Here is a 13,036-nt window from a genome sequence, read left to right on the forward strand (position 1 = left end):
TCTGACCGATTTAAGGAAAGCATAATTTGAGATATCTTGGCGTCCTTCTCCCTCTCAGCCGAGAGATCCTGGAGTGCAGCGAGACAGTCACTACCTTCATAAAAGTCTTCAAGGTCTTGCACAGGGTTTCTTGAGAGACAGTCGGCATCTTGGTGTTTTCTTCCACTTTTGTACACTATGGTAACGTCATACTCTTGAAGACGTAGTGCCCACCTGGCGTGTCGTCCTGTTGGATCCTTAAGACCTGTCAACCAACAAAGTGAATGGCCTACCATATACTGTCGAAATTTACACATGGCCCAGATTACAGCAAGACATTCTCTTTCTGTAGTTGAGTAGTTTCTCTCGGCTTTTGTGAGTGTCCTAGAAGCATAGGGTACATCCGAAATTTGCACCAGAACAGCACCGATCCCACACCCACTGGCATCTGTGTGTAGTTCTGTAGGTGCTCTCTCATCATACAGACGATGTACGGGTCAGTCGTAAGAGCTTTTTGCATCACATCGAAAGAATCTTGTTGAGCACCACCCCAGATAAATTTAGCATTGGCTTTTAACAACTCTTGGAGTGGCCTGGTTTTGACACAAAAGTCTTTGATAAAACGATGCTAATAAGAACATAATCTGAGGAAGCTTCTCACATCTCTAATACTTTTAGGAGTAGGATATTCCATTATAGATCTCACCTTTTCTGGGTCTGGCCACTCACCTTCGTTTGACACAAGGTGTCCAAGTATTTTTATTTCTTTTGCTCCAAAACGACACTTTCATGGACTAAGTTTCAGTCCGCCTTGTTGGAGACACTTAAGAACAGCCTTCAGTCTTTTTATATGTTCATTAAATGTCTCTGAGAACACTGTAATGTCATCTAAATAACAAAGGCACATTGTCCACTTCAGGTGACTTACAAGATCATCCATTTAAAAGTTGCTGGTGCATTACACAAACCAAATGGCATTACCTTAAACTCATATAGGCCCTCACAGGTGATGAATGCAGCTTTCTCACTATCAGCCTCACCTACATCGATGTGCCAGTATCCCAAGTACATGTCCATGGTTGAAAAAAACGTAGCCCCCTTTAGACAGTCTAGTGTATCGTCAATTCGTGGAAGAGGGCAAACGTCCTTTCTAGTTACCTTATTCAGCTTCCTGTAATCAACACAAAAGCGCCAACTGCCACCCTTCTTCCTGATGAGCACCACTGGTGACGACCTTCTTCTGTTGTTCCTTAGTGAGATCTGGTGATAGTCGAGCTAGAAGAGTTTGTCTCGCCCAGAGACTCGGCATGGGAGGTTTCTATGACGTTCAGCTGTTCCGTAATTAACGGCTCAACGTTTGCCACGCACATGTCTTGGAAGGATCTGTAGTTCTCGGCGATAGTTAACTATCCACAGTTTATCGAATCCGTTCTTGAACGAGGCAACAGAGGCTGCGGTGACCAAGCTATTCTTTAGTGGTATGCTTCTCTTACATTCCACTACAAGATCCATGGGTTGATGAATGGCATGACACGTGACAGTTACCTTTCTAGTGCTGACTGCAGGAATGATCACTTCATTCAGCACACAGTCTCCACACACTCTGATGCGCATCTTCCTGTCCACAGTATCTCATCTCGTCTAGCATAGTCTTCGAGCAACCACAATCTATAATTGACTAAACAGCTTTCAAAAAGTCCCATCCGAGAATTACGTCATAACTACACTCTTGTAAGTCGATGAATTGTAAGGCCTGTGTGTGGACACTTATACCCACATGAATGACACATCTTCCTGTAGGTTTTACATATTTCCCATTAGCCATCTTCAGCAGAGATCCAAAAACGGCTGGCATGCTCCTAAATACATAAATCTTGCACTTCGAGTGATTATAAATGTCTAACTTCCAATGAAGAGTAACATTTTAGTGTTCAAGGATACAGAGTAAGGGTTGTCAGGAAAAGCGCTCATGATGTCTTGAGAGCTTAGCACCTTGAACAGACTTTACCATCCCACAATATTGTTTTAGGGTTTGTTCTTTGCAAGTAGCCCTGAGGCACTAGTTCCAGTTGATGGCATGATGAATTAAGCCAAATACGTCGAAATCCTTAGGCAAGGATTGTGCCATTCCTACATACCGTTGCAGAGGGCGGAGGAAGGAACACTCCTAAATCAGTCAAGAAGTTCACGTAAGTAAACAACATTAATGTGCATCAGTGATCTGGTAACTAACCAGACATAAATCGCATGCAGAATTGGTACATAATTGTGAGGTGTCTTGGTAAAATGGTCTGTTCAACAAAATAAGGCATAGTAGTATATGTGGTGAAAGTATGGTCTCATGACAGAGTAGTACGAAAAATTTACCTAACCTGGTCGAACGTATGCCACAACATGTTCAGAAGCTTATTAAAGCTAAAGGACACATTATTTACTAATATTCATTAAGCTAGCAACTGCATTATACATATACTAATAAATGTGCACAGGTAAAGTTTAATCGTCTTCTCTTAGTTTTTTTGCACACTGCTGTAGGTGTGAGCAGCAATCTTAGTGGCTTTCATTTACAATCTTTACTTACATAAAACAAATATTATACAGTAATTTCGGAGCTGCAATGTCATTAGATCTCAGTTCGTGGTGGCTACTATCCCTACGCCAACCAATCTCAGTGCATTAAGAGCATCTTTCGTGCCACCAACTCTCTGTGTGACGTCCAATTCAGGTCACTGCTAGCAGCTACTCGAAAAGTGCTACTCGCAACGTACAGGCGTGATCCGGCTTATGACTCCCAACATCAACTTCTCCGTGGTCGTCTTCGTCTGCTCTACGAGTGTGATACGTTTTTGAACAAGTCTTGAGGAGAGGAAGTGAATCACCCACGAAATATAAGTTGCCGCTTAAAAAAGACGCACTGCTGTTCATACCTTCGCGACGAACAAAGATATAAGAAAGGCTGCCATGCTGCTTAATGTTCCTCTTGTAGTTTAACAACATTTGTTTGATACATTTTTTATTTTGTTTCGGGACAAAATGTTATTTGGGATGGTCATAGTACATGAAACACCTTGTATAATATACAGGATATCCCAGGACGAGCATTCAATATTGAGGTATATGACGGATCTCATTTGATGCAACAAAAACTTTATGTGGCTATGTGGCATATTCCGAATGGTTTCCGAGGTGGAATACACTTAACGTACATTTAGTTTTGGGCGAGTGGGGAGTGTGTCTTACCTGCCCTATTTCTTCGACGCTTTATTCTAGCGAGATATTTTTGGAATCAATGAATAAATATCTCTCTGAGTCTTAGGCTTACAAACGAAACGTGAGTACGGGTGACGAACTGCTTGGTCACGTCATGAACGCTACTGCCCTCATTACGCAACATGCAAAAGCACTCAGACAAGGAACACAAGATGTTCTCCCAAGATTGTTCAAACGCATTATAGCTGAGAGTGGGATATTTTAACATACGTTGTAAAGTGTACAACAGTTGATATGACGTGTACATTAATCCTTCAAGGTGAATATGTTAAAAAATATAATTTCTCAGTTGTTACTTTGTAAATTGCATGTAACTATTGAACATGTGCCCGTGTCTAAACGAGACAATGCCCTAAGGAATACAGAAAATAAATAACAATATAGATTAAATGCGTTCTGTTTCGAAAACGATTTGGAATAGAGCAAGTGATCACGCGAAGCATTTTGCTTTGAATGCTCGTTGCTGTTATATCCCTGAATGTAAACCATTCCTCCTGGGACACCCTGTGTACAGGCGCTCCCAAACCGTTCCTTATACTTCTATGACCGGAATCAAATCTCCTGGCTCATACGTGAGAGTATCTCTGCTAAATATTACCAGGTTGTACATCGTTTTGTCACAGAATTCAGCACGACGTATTATACTTGTTGTTGTAGTAGTTGTGGTGGTGGTCTTCTGGTTTGATGCAGCTCTCCATCCTGTTCTCTCCTGTGCAAGCATCTTCATCTCTGAATAACTACTGCAACTTACATCCTTCTGAAACTGCTTACTGAACCCATGTCTTGGTCTCTCTCTATGATTTTTACCCAAGCCCAACACATTTCCGTCCTGTGCTAAATTGGTGATCCCTTGATGTCTCAGAATGTACCCTGTCAACCGATTCCTTCTTCTAGTCACGTTGTGCCACAAGTATCTTTTCTTCCCAGTTCTATTCAGTGGTTCAAATGGCTCTGAGCACTATGGGATTCAACTTCTGAGGTCATTAGTCCCCTAGAACTGAGAACTAGTTAAACCTAACTAAGCTAAGGACATCACACACATCCATGCCCGAGGCAGGATTCGAACCTGCGACCGTAGTGGTCTCGCGGTTCCAGACTGCAGCGCCTAGAACCGCACGGCCACTTCAACCGGCTTCTATTCAGTACCACCTCATTAGCACCCTGAGCTGCCCATATAATCTTAAGCATCCTTGCATCCTTCTTCAAAGTCACATTTCAAACACTTCTATTCTCTTCTTGTCTAAACTGTTTATCGTCCACGTTTCACTTCCATACATGGCTACAATCGATACAAATACTTTCATAAAGGACTTCCTGACACTTAAATCTATATAGGATGTCAAAAAAATTTCTCTTCTTCAGGAACGCCTTTCTTGCTATTGACAGTCTACATTTTATATCCTCTCTACCTCGACAACTCATCTACTACTTTAAGTGTGTCGCTTTCTAATCGAATTCCCTCACCATCACCTGATTTAATTCGATTACATCCAATTACCCTTGTTTTGCTTTTGTTGATGTTCATCTTATCCACCAGTCCATTCTGTTCTACTGTTCTTCCAAGAACTTTGCTGTCTCTGTCAGAATTACGACGTCATCGACAAACCTCAAAGATTTTATTTCTTCTCGCGGAATTTTAACTCTTTCTGCAAATTTTTCTTTCGTTGCCCTTACTGCTTGCTCGGTGTACAGCTTGGACAACATCGCGGAGATGCTACAACTCTCTCACTCCTTTCTCAACCACTGCTTCCCTTTCATACCCTTCGACTCTTATTACTGCCGTCTGGTTTCAGTACAAATCGTAAACAGCCTTTCACTTCCTGTATTTTGCTCCTGACACCTTTAGAATTTGAAAGAGTGTATTTCAGTACACATTGTCAAAAGCGTTCTGCAAGTCTACAAATGTTATAAACGGAGAGTTGTCTTTCCTTTACCTATTTTCTAAGATAAATCGTAGGGTCATTACTAGCTTCCATGTACCTACATTTCTCTGGAAACCAAAGTGACGTACCCCAAGGTCGACTTCTACGAGCTTTTCCTCTCTTCTGTAAACAATTCGTGTTAGTATTTTTCGGTAATATTCACACCTGTCAGCACCTGCTTTCTTTCACACTGAAATTATTATTTTACTTGTACCAGGTATACACTGCAGCCTGTGCTAGGATACTCCATTTAACGCACTGCTGCGAAATGACTACAGGTGTAGGTTTTATTTATTGTTAGAATACCTTGTCGTCACCATCTGTTGTCCGCGGTGCCGCAGGTTTCCAGGTCCCTGCCAACTACGAGGTGTTCCCCGGAGTGGGCATCTACCGCTTCCACCGGGCGGCGCTGCCGTGGGAAGAGGCGCGGCGCAAGTGTGAGAAGGAGGGCGCCCACCTGCTGGTCCTCAACTCGGAGGAGGAGTGGAACGTCGTGGACAGTCTGATGAGGCGCTGCCCCGAGCTGCTCGACTCGCATTTCAACTACTACTCCTACATCGGCGTCCACGATATGCGCAAGGAGAACCACTTTGAGACTGTGCTCGGTAAGTGTAATCGCTGTCACTAGGTCTTTCGTTTCCTATAAGAATCCTTCCTCACTGCGCCCCTGTCACCTTCAACGACCTCAACAATCTGCACTGCACAACGCAATTACTGGATCACTTTTTCGAAACCGCGTTATTGGCTCCCATTACTACGTATAAGTCTGAAATTCGGCTCAAAAATGCCGACAGTCTTCCTCTGTAGCAGTGCAAAATGATGGTGTCCTGCGACGTCACCCTAGGGCTTCGCTACGCTTCAAACAGCAAGATGTCGACATACGCTGAAAAAAAATGCCAAAGCTCAGAAATTTATGTGAATGATGTCACGTTGTACACCAACTTTTACCACAATTCTGCCCACCGCCACTGCCGACGTGTCACACAATGGGAAAGTCGCCACACCCCCTCTTACCCACATTTGACCCTTGGTTTGACGCCTGTCATATGGTGGTCAGGACGGCGACACGCGGCATTGAATCAGTGGTTTTCTTATCAGTGGCCGACGGAAAAAATTCACACACACCGCCTTTCATAATATACGTGAAAAGGCCTTAGGGAGTGGCGTGAACAGTGTCACTGAAACAACCCCCTTCCTTGGGGCGTTGATTTCCGCATATTCCGATTCCGCTGTCAGAAACGACAGTTCTCAGTGCGAACAGCAACAGGACGTTCTTGAGAACTTTCGAAACTACTGACTTCTCCAGACATTTCAGCCCCTCTTTAGGGACGTTGCTCAGCTACTTCCCCCCCCCCCCCCTGAACATGCAGCACGACCCGGAATTTTTTTAGTGTTGTGTACAGGTTGGAGCCTATAGCGTCAGTTCAGAATAATTTGATGAACGTAAGCGTGGTATCAAACCCCCTAAGGGAGCTTAAGCTTATTCGGTCCTCCTGTTTCGCACCCTTGTGTCGCCTGATCATGGAGGGGTGTAACATTGACACATGTGAGAATGAAATGGCAGAGAATCCCTCTAAGACCTCCCATGTCGGCAGCATCCCTGGGAAACCCGTCCAAATTTTTCGAGAACTTTAAAAAATTACCTTTACATAGATAACATTCCCTAGGCGCCTATAGGCAGGCAACCCCTTGACACCCCTCCAATTCCAACTGGCTGCCTGGAGGCGCTTAGGAGTATTTTAAAGTTTGTCTCTGGAAAGGTACATTTTTAAAATTCTCAATAAATGTGAGCAATGAGTGTGTTGCCGAACTGTTGGTCTTAGAGGGCCCTTTGATCCTTTGACGCTTCATTCACACATCAATGAATCTTTCTACACAACGTATATTTCTCCATTTTCCGTCTCCAATTGCTTCTTGCCGTTTCCCATAAAGAAGTTCCCTACTCGTATGGGGATTTCACAGACGCTTCTGTCCCTGCCCACTCATTAGGCCTCTACATCTGACGGCTTATCTTTTAAATCACGTTTCAAATGTTTCGTTTACATGCCTCTGCTGCTTTCCCACACCACTGACATTAATACAGTCAGAAAAACATTACTGGCATTAAGACAGTCACAAAAGGTTTTATAAATTAATTTACGAATTCCATTCCGTCACGATCGGATATTAAATACATACTTCAACGGTATCGGCCTGTTATGTGCATATTCTGATGCATCCTTAACACGCTAATTGTTATAGTATGATTCGCCGAAAATGAAAAAGAAACTGCGAATATCCAAATATTTAATAATCCACAATCCAAAATCTCAACATAAATTACAGGATGACATTTAATTATTCTGGAATATATTTCATATAAGTAGCTTTAGAAATAATGATCAGATACCAGTAAAATACATCATTATGCGATCGTAACTGATTAAAGTTTTTCAAATATCAACAGATTGCGTTTTTCATTAGAAGATATCTCGTCAGTTTCTGTTTGCAGTGTTTGGTAGAGGTAAAAATAATTTTTGAACAAGATAAAAATGTTCTGTCATTCACATCCTAATGAGATCTTCGCTTCGACTATCAGTTATGGTCTTTCAGGACAAACAATTACTTCAAATCGTCTCGTCTGTATCATCACCAATTCTGATGTTACGTAAATGTTAGCTTACATTGTCTCTGTTTCGCAGTGTTCACCTAAATTAAAACCATTAGTTTCGTAAATCACTTTTGTATGCCTCATACCTCATTTCCAAGTGATTTCTTCTGTATTACCTGTGCTGGTATTCGTCTTATTGAAACATTGTGTTATGATAAAAAACTGAAAGGGAACTTTTTCTTATTTTTGTGGGACATTTAGAGATATCATAAGAACATTGACAGATGAACACAGACGGAAAAACTGTACAATACAAGTATCTTGTTGATAATGTTGAGCACCACAGCTGAACTAACACTAATTTTAATGAAATTCACTTCAGCTGTAATATTAAACATTTGTTTTTGTTCTTACCGGTTTCATTCTTAGAACACCTGCCGTTTGCTGACTTGTGCTAAAACCATGATATAAATGGCCTGGTTGCCGTATACCATATTAAGGACCAAAATGATCACTGTTTTTGTATTTGGTCTTTAAGATTATACACGGCAACCAGACCATATACATCGTAATTTTAGCATAACTCGCCACAGGTAAATGTTCTAAGAATGAAACCAGCCGTAACACCATAATGTGCAAGAAACACGTCGTTTTAATCAATCATCAAGATAATAAATATCTTCCTTATTTGCAGTAATTTAGGTTCGATATTATTTTGTTTAGTGAACTGATGATTTAACGAATTGGTAATTGGTTCAAATTTTATGTTAAGGTTGTAACAGGATATTTATCGTGTATGAACATAAGCACTAGCTTAGTTTCTCCTAGTCTCTGTATTACTTACCTTAATTTTCTTTCGCTTCTGTCATTGCTTCAGCGTCATACAAGCTACAATATAGTGGTGGTAATTTGCCAATATGGTTTCACAAAGTGATTTTAGGAAAGAGTTCTCACCTTCTGTGTCGATTTTTATAATTTTACTATCATCAGCTTGTTTGGCTTCTTAATGTAGGTGTTTCCATTGCAATTACTCAATTATTCCCATACATAGTACGCTTAAACAGCTTAGTTCGCGGAGTTAAAAACGACATTTCCTGAAATTTGGGAACTCTAATGTTTGATACGTTTTAGGTGTATTCATTGCTTCTCAGTAAGTACTTTTGGACACACACTTCTGTGGCAATCTTTCTATCAACCATGTATATCAGTCTTCCATTTCACTGCCCACGCCCACTGAGCTACGTTTTTGCTGTGTACTGTACTTCACTCTTACTGCTAGGTTAACTGACGTGTTATGGTAGCTATAGAGAGCAGTGGAGTGAGCTGCTGGTTGGAGAGGAAAGACAGGTGAATAGCGTGGTAGTGGTTGTACTATGGCCATGTTCATCTCTCTCTCTCTCTCTCTCTCTCTCTCTCTCTCTCTTGCTCTGTGGGAGAGAGAGAGATTCAGTGGGAATACTGTTCTTCTGTGAATTCATCCCTGGTCACTGATAGTATTTTCTTTGTTGTTTATGGTATTGTAATATTCTTCCAGTTTTCGGTTATTTTGATATGTCTTCCATGCCATTTCTTATCCTAATGAGGTGACAATTTTCTCGTATTAAATGTCCTGCACATGGGGACTGGGTAAACTGAGTGATCAATGTTGTTGATATCCAACATTTAAGTGTCTAGTAGTCAGTCCCATGTATTTAGATTTTCAATTAATACATTTAAATTCGTGAATCAAGGAACTATGTAATTATCTTCTTCCGCTGTCACTGTTATTCTTGAATTGTCCTATTTGGTTTTAATGCGTTTATATTCCATGTTTTATAAAGACGTTTCTAGTTTTATGTGTGAGATGTTGTTGATTTATTACAGAGTGCAATTTTGTGTCTGCGTTATGCGATGCGTTTAGCCTTTTTTGATAGTTACTTTGTTTGAAGATGTTCTGCATGGTCTGTATTACGTACACCTATTGGGTGTCAGATTAAAAAACAAAAAATAACTAGTTTGATTCGATGTATGCACCTTTTCTTTCCTGGAAGTATGTAACATATCGTTGTATTGTTTGATTTTGTGTTTAAGAAAGAGAACTGATACTCTTGTTTCCATTTGTGTTATCTATGACTGTAAGATACTATGTTTTTGGCTTCTTTTATTTCGGAAAAAGTCCTAGATCAAATGTTATTAATTAAGATACGAAATTGGACTTGTCATTGGGAGGCTTCCTTTTTGTAAATAAAATGAATTGTTAAATTGAAAGTAGTTTAACTCTGTGATTACTTTTATGATTTATATCAATTTCTCTATGGAGGTATCTGAGATTTCAGGACTTGCTGCTCACTGTTCTTTTGAAATTTTTTGTTATATACTCATGTGGGACTGAAGTGCGGAAGTCTATGATACCAAAGAACATTAGTACTGCTATTGGTGTGTTTATATCTTTTATTGTTCAGGTTAACTGTCTGGAGCCTTTTATAACGCTTCTAATATTTAGTTCGTAACGTTCAGCTAAACAGCAGCGTCAAACGTTTAGAGTACAGTATGCAGGAGCATCCATGAAGTTGATACGTCTTCTCCAGGGGATACTGTCTTCATTTATTTTGGTCTGACTCCAACAGTTGGTGTTGACTGATTTCCCTGGATTAATTTTTGTTTCAGTGTATGTTAAAATAGGTTTTTCATATTTTTACCGTATTTTTCATATTCATTCGTAACATTTTAATTGAACCGGATGTTAGTAGTTCGATATTATATTTTAGTAATATACGTTTCGTTTTCGTCATGTATTCCTGCTTATCCACGCTCACTCCAGTTAGAAGTCTACTCTTGTAGCTGTTGGTGCTGTTCTCTGTAATTTTTCTCTTCATTGATTTGTTTGCGCCTCTCTTTTATACTTTAGTTTGTCACTGGTAGGTTTTTCTTGTTGCGGAAGGTATCGATCTCTTCCATTTGCTGTCAATTCTCTGTTTAATCCTGGAGCCATAACGATCTTTTCCGTTTCTGTTGGCAGTTTTCTATTTAAGTAACTCTAGAGAATGTACCGATATTTAATTAAACTATTTCGCACGTCATCTGCTGTAGGACACTGTCAAAATGCTTGCTAAGAGCTTCATTCGATAAGAAAAGAACAAAGGGGCTACATCCCATCTCAGGAAGTAGTCCCTACAACAGATGACTCAACAGCCCAGAACGTTTCTGCTGTAGCGCTCATTTGTTCGCATACATTTCAGTAGCTTTCCAACTAAAAGATATAGTGCTGCCAAAAACTGTAGTTGGAGAAGTAGGCCATATAAAAGGTAAATGGTCATGAAATTCGCTCATTTGCGGTCGCGTTTTGCAACAGTGCTGATAGCAGCTCTATTTTTGTGTGCGTTGAGCTGTGGACTGGAGATTCAGTCCAACTCCTTAGTGGTAGCTCTTCTTATAAGAACTGAGTAATTCTTTCTCCAGTCGTTACGGTCGTAGTTAAAGGAGGATAAACAATAATCGAGTTAAAAGCAGAAATGATGGTGCTTCCTTCTTGAGACAGCCCAGCGCTAACTACTATTTAACTTCTGAATTGTTGTAGAGTTTATGAGATAGTTCACAAACCGACAGAGTCTAGATGACGGAAAATACAATAAATCGGTTATATTACTTAAGTTTATATCGTTGACGACCTACATGTGGAGACTCCACCTCAGGCATATTTCAAGGAGAGATCACTCTCCGCTGATCGCGCCTCTTGCTGTCTAGTTCTTGGGAATACGACTGAGAACAGGGACAGAGCGAAGTAGGGACTGCCCGCATTAGCTTCCTATGTTTAAAATGGCCATTACGTAGTTGCGTAAGCACTTGCAAGCACCACAGAAGAGCAGCCATTAGCATGGGTAATGGCGATACGTTGTCATTCAGTTATGCCTCTGTCATTAGAATGTGTACTTTCCCTGAACGTCAATATCATACCACTTTCAAATGAAAGTAACGAATGAAGAAATCGCTTTGATGTATTGCTGAGGAATTACTTCATAAGTTCTTTCGATCAAATTCCACAACTATTTGTGTCCTTTCTTGTATTTAGGACTGAGAATACTCCAAACGTTTCTAGTTAGCTTCTTTTTTATTTCGTAACATTTTTCTTACTACCAGAGTAATAAAAGTATGATACTATAGATGGAGAGCACTGCGTAAAAGTGTTCTAATACTGTCGTAAACAAGGGCGAATCCAACGTATAATAAATGAGATTGCTGCCGGTCGTAAGAGGCGATTGACTAAAAGGAGTCTCACACTTTCGGCCTTTATGTGATGGTCCGCTGCGGAGTTTGACCTCCATTCTTAAAAATTTTCCCGAAGAGCGAGCCAATTGCGGAAGGGCGCCTTAAATGGTGCATCGTGTCCATCATGCACTGAGATCTCTCACATCCTTCGTCGACGTGGATCTGGACATCCGCTCCTTCTCCAGCTGTTGGGCGATATCCCCATCGTGGGTGTGTTTTCCTCCGTCCACTGAGCAGTATCTTTTTCTGCACTGACGATGATAATGGACTTGTTTCCTTGTTTGCCCTTATATCAAGCACGGTAGCCAGTCTGCTGTGGTGGGGCCACCATGCACCCTGATGGTTGTAGCCCCCCGACTGCACAGGGATCGCTCTGCTGATGGCTGCGCCGTTAACTCCCCTCGCCCAAAGGAGTAGATGTCCGTCACCCTGGGGCATCCGAATTCCCGGCAATGGCCATCCTGCCAGGTGGCCTTTCCTGTGGCTGGGTGTCGCCTGTGGGGAGGGCTCCTGGTCGGCCTGGTTGGCATCATGGCGGACGACACGCCATGATGCGTAGTACTGGTGACCACCCCCCGCCCCCTCCCCCAGCAGTTTCTAACTGCTCAAGGTCTAATTTCAATGCTAAGAAATACAACCCCAAATCATTCCCCTCCCTGGCCACGCCATGGGAGTAACACCAGGATGGCAGTGAAGCTTATTCACCCTGATTCCTCATATGTACGAGAGTTGATGGGGAATCTTTCATGAAGCCTCAGTTCTTTGTGGAGCATTTAGAGGACAAGTTTTGGGAGGTGCAGGGTTTGTCCAAACTGCATCCTCTGCCCAGTCACGGGCATTACTTGCTTGTCACAAGCTGGAGGATGTTTCTGTTACCCTCACACCCCATAAGAGCTTAAATATGGTCCAGGGTATTATATTCCACAGGGACATTCTTTTTTGTCTGATGATGAGCTGCGCGCCAACATAGAGTGACGAGGTGTCCATTTTGTCTGTCATGTCCATCAGACTCCGAGGGATAATCAGGTTG

The 13,036-nt window shown here is 41.5% G+C and overlaps 1 protein-coding gene across 1 annotated transcript in view; it reads left to right on the forward strand.

Moving 5' to 3' along the window:
- The window catches only part of LOC126236299 (asialoglycoprotein receptor 1-like), a 41,546-nt gene that overhangs the window by 19,337 nt on the left and 9,173 nt on the right, over nucleotides 1-13,036 (forward strand). The window contains exon 4 of the mRNA XM_049945494.1: nucleotides 5,513-5,776. Within this exon, the coding sequence (XP_049801451.1) occupies nucleotides 5,513-5,776 (264 nt within the window). The remainder of the gene's footprint in view (nucleotides 1-5,512; nucleotides 5,777-13,036) is intronic.

Source organism: Schistocerca nitens, chromosome 2, assembly GCF_023898315.1.
Source record: "Schistocerca nitens isolate TAMUIC-IGC-003100 chromosome 2, iqSchNite1.1, whole genome shotgun sequence".
Classification (NCBI taxonomy): Eukaryota; Metazoa; Arthropoda; class Insecta; order Orthoptera; family Acrididae; genus Schistocerca; species Schistocerca nitens.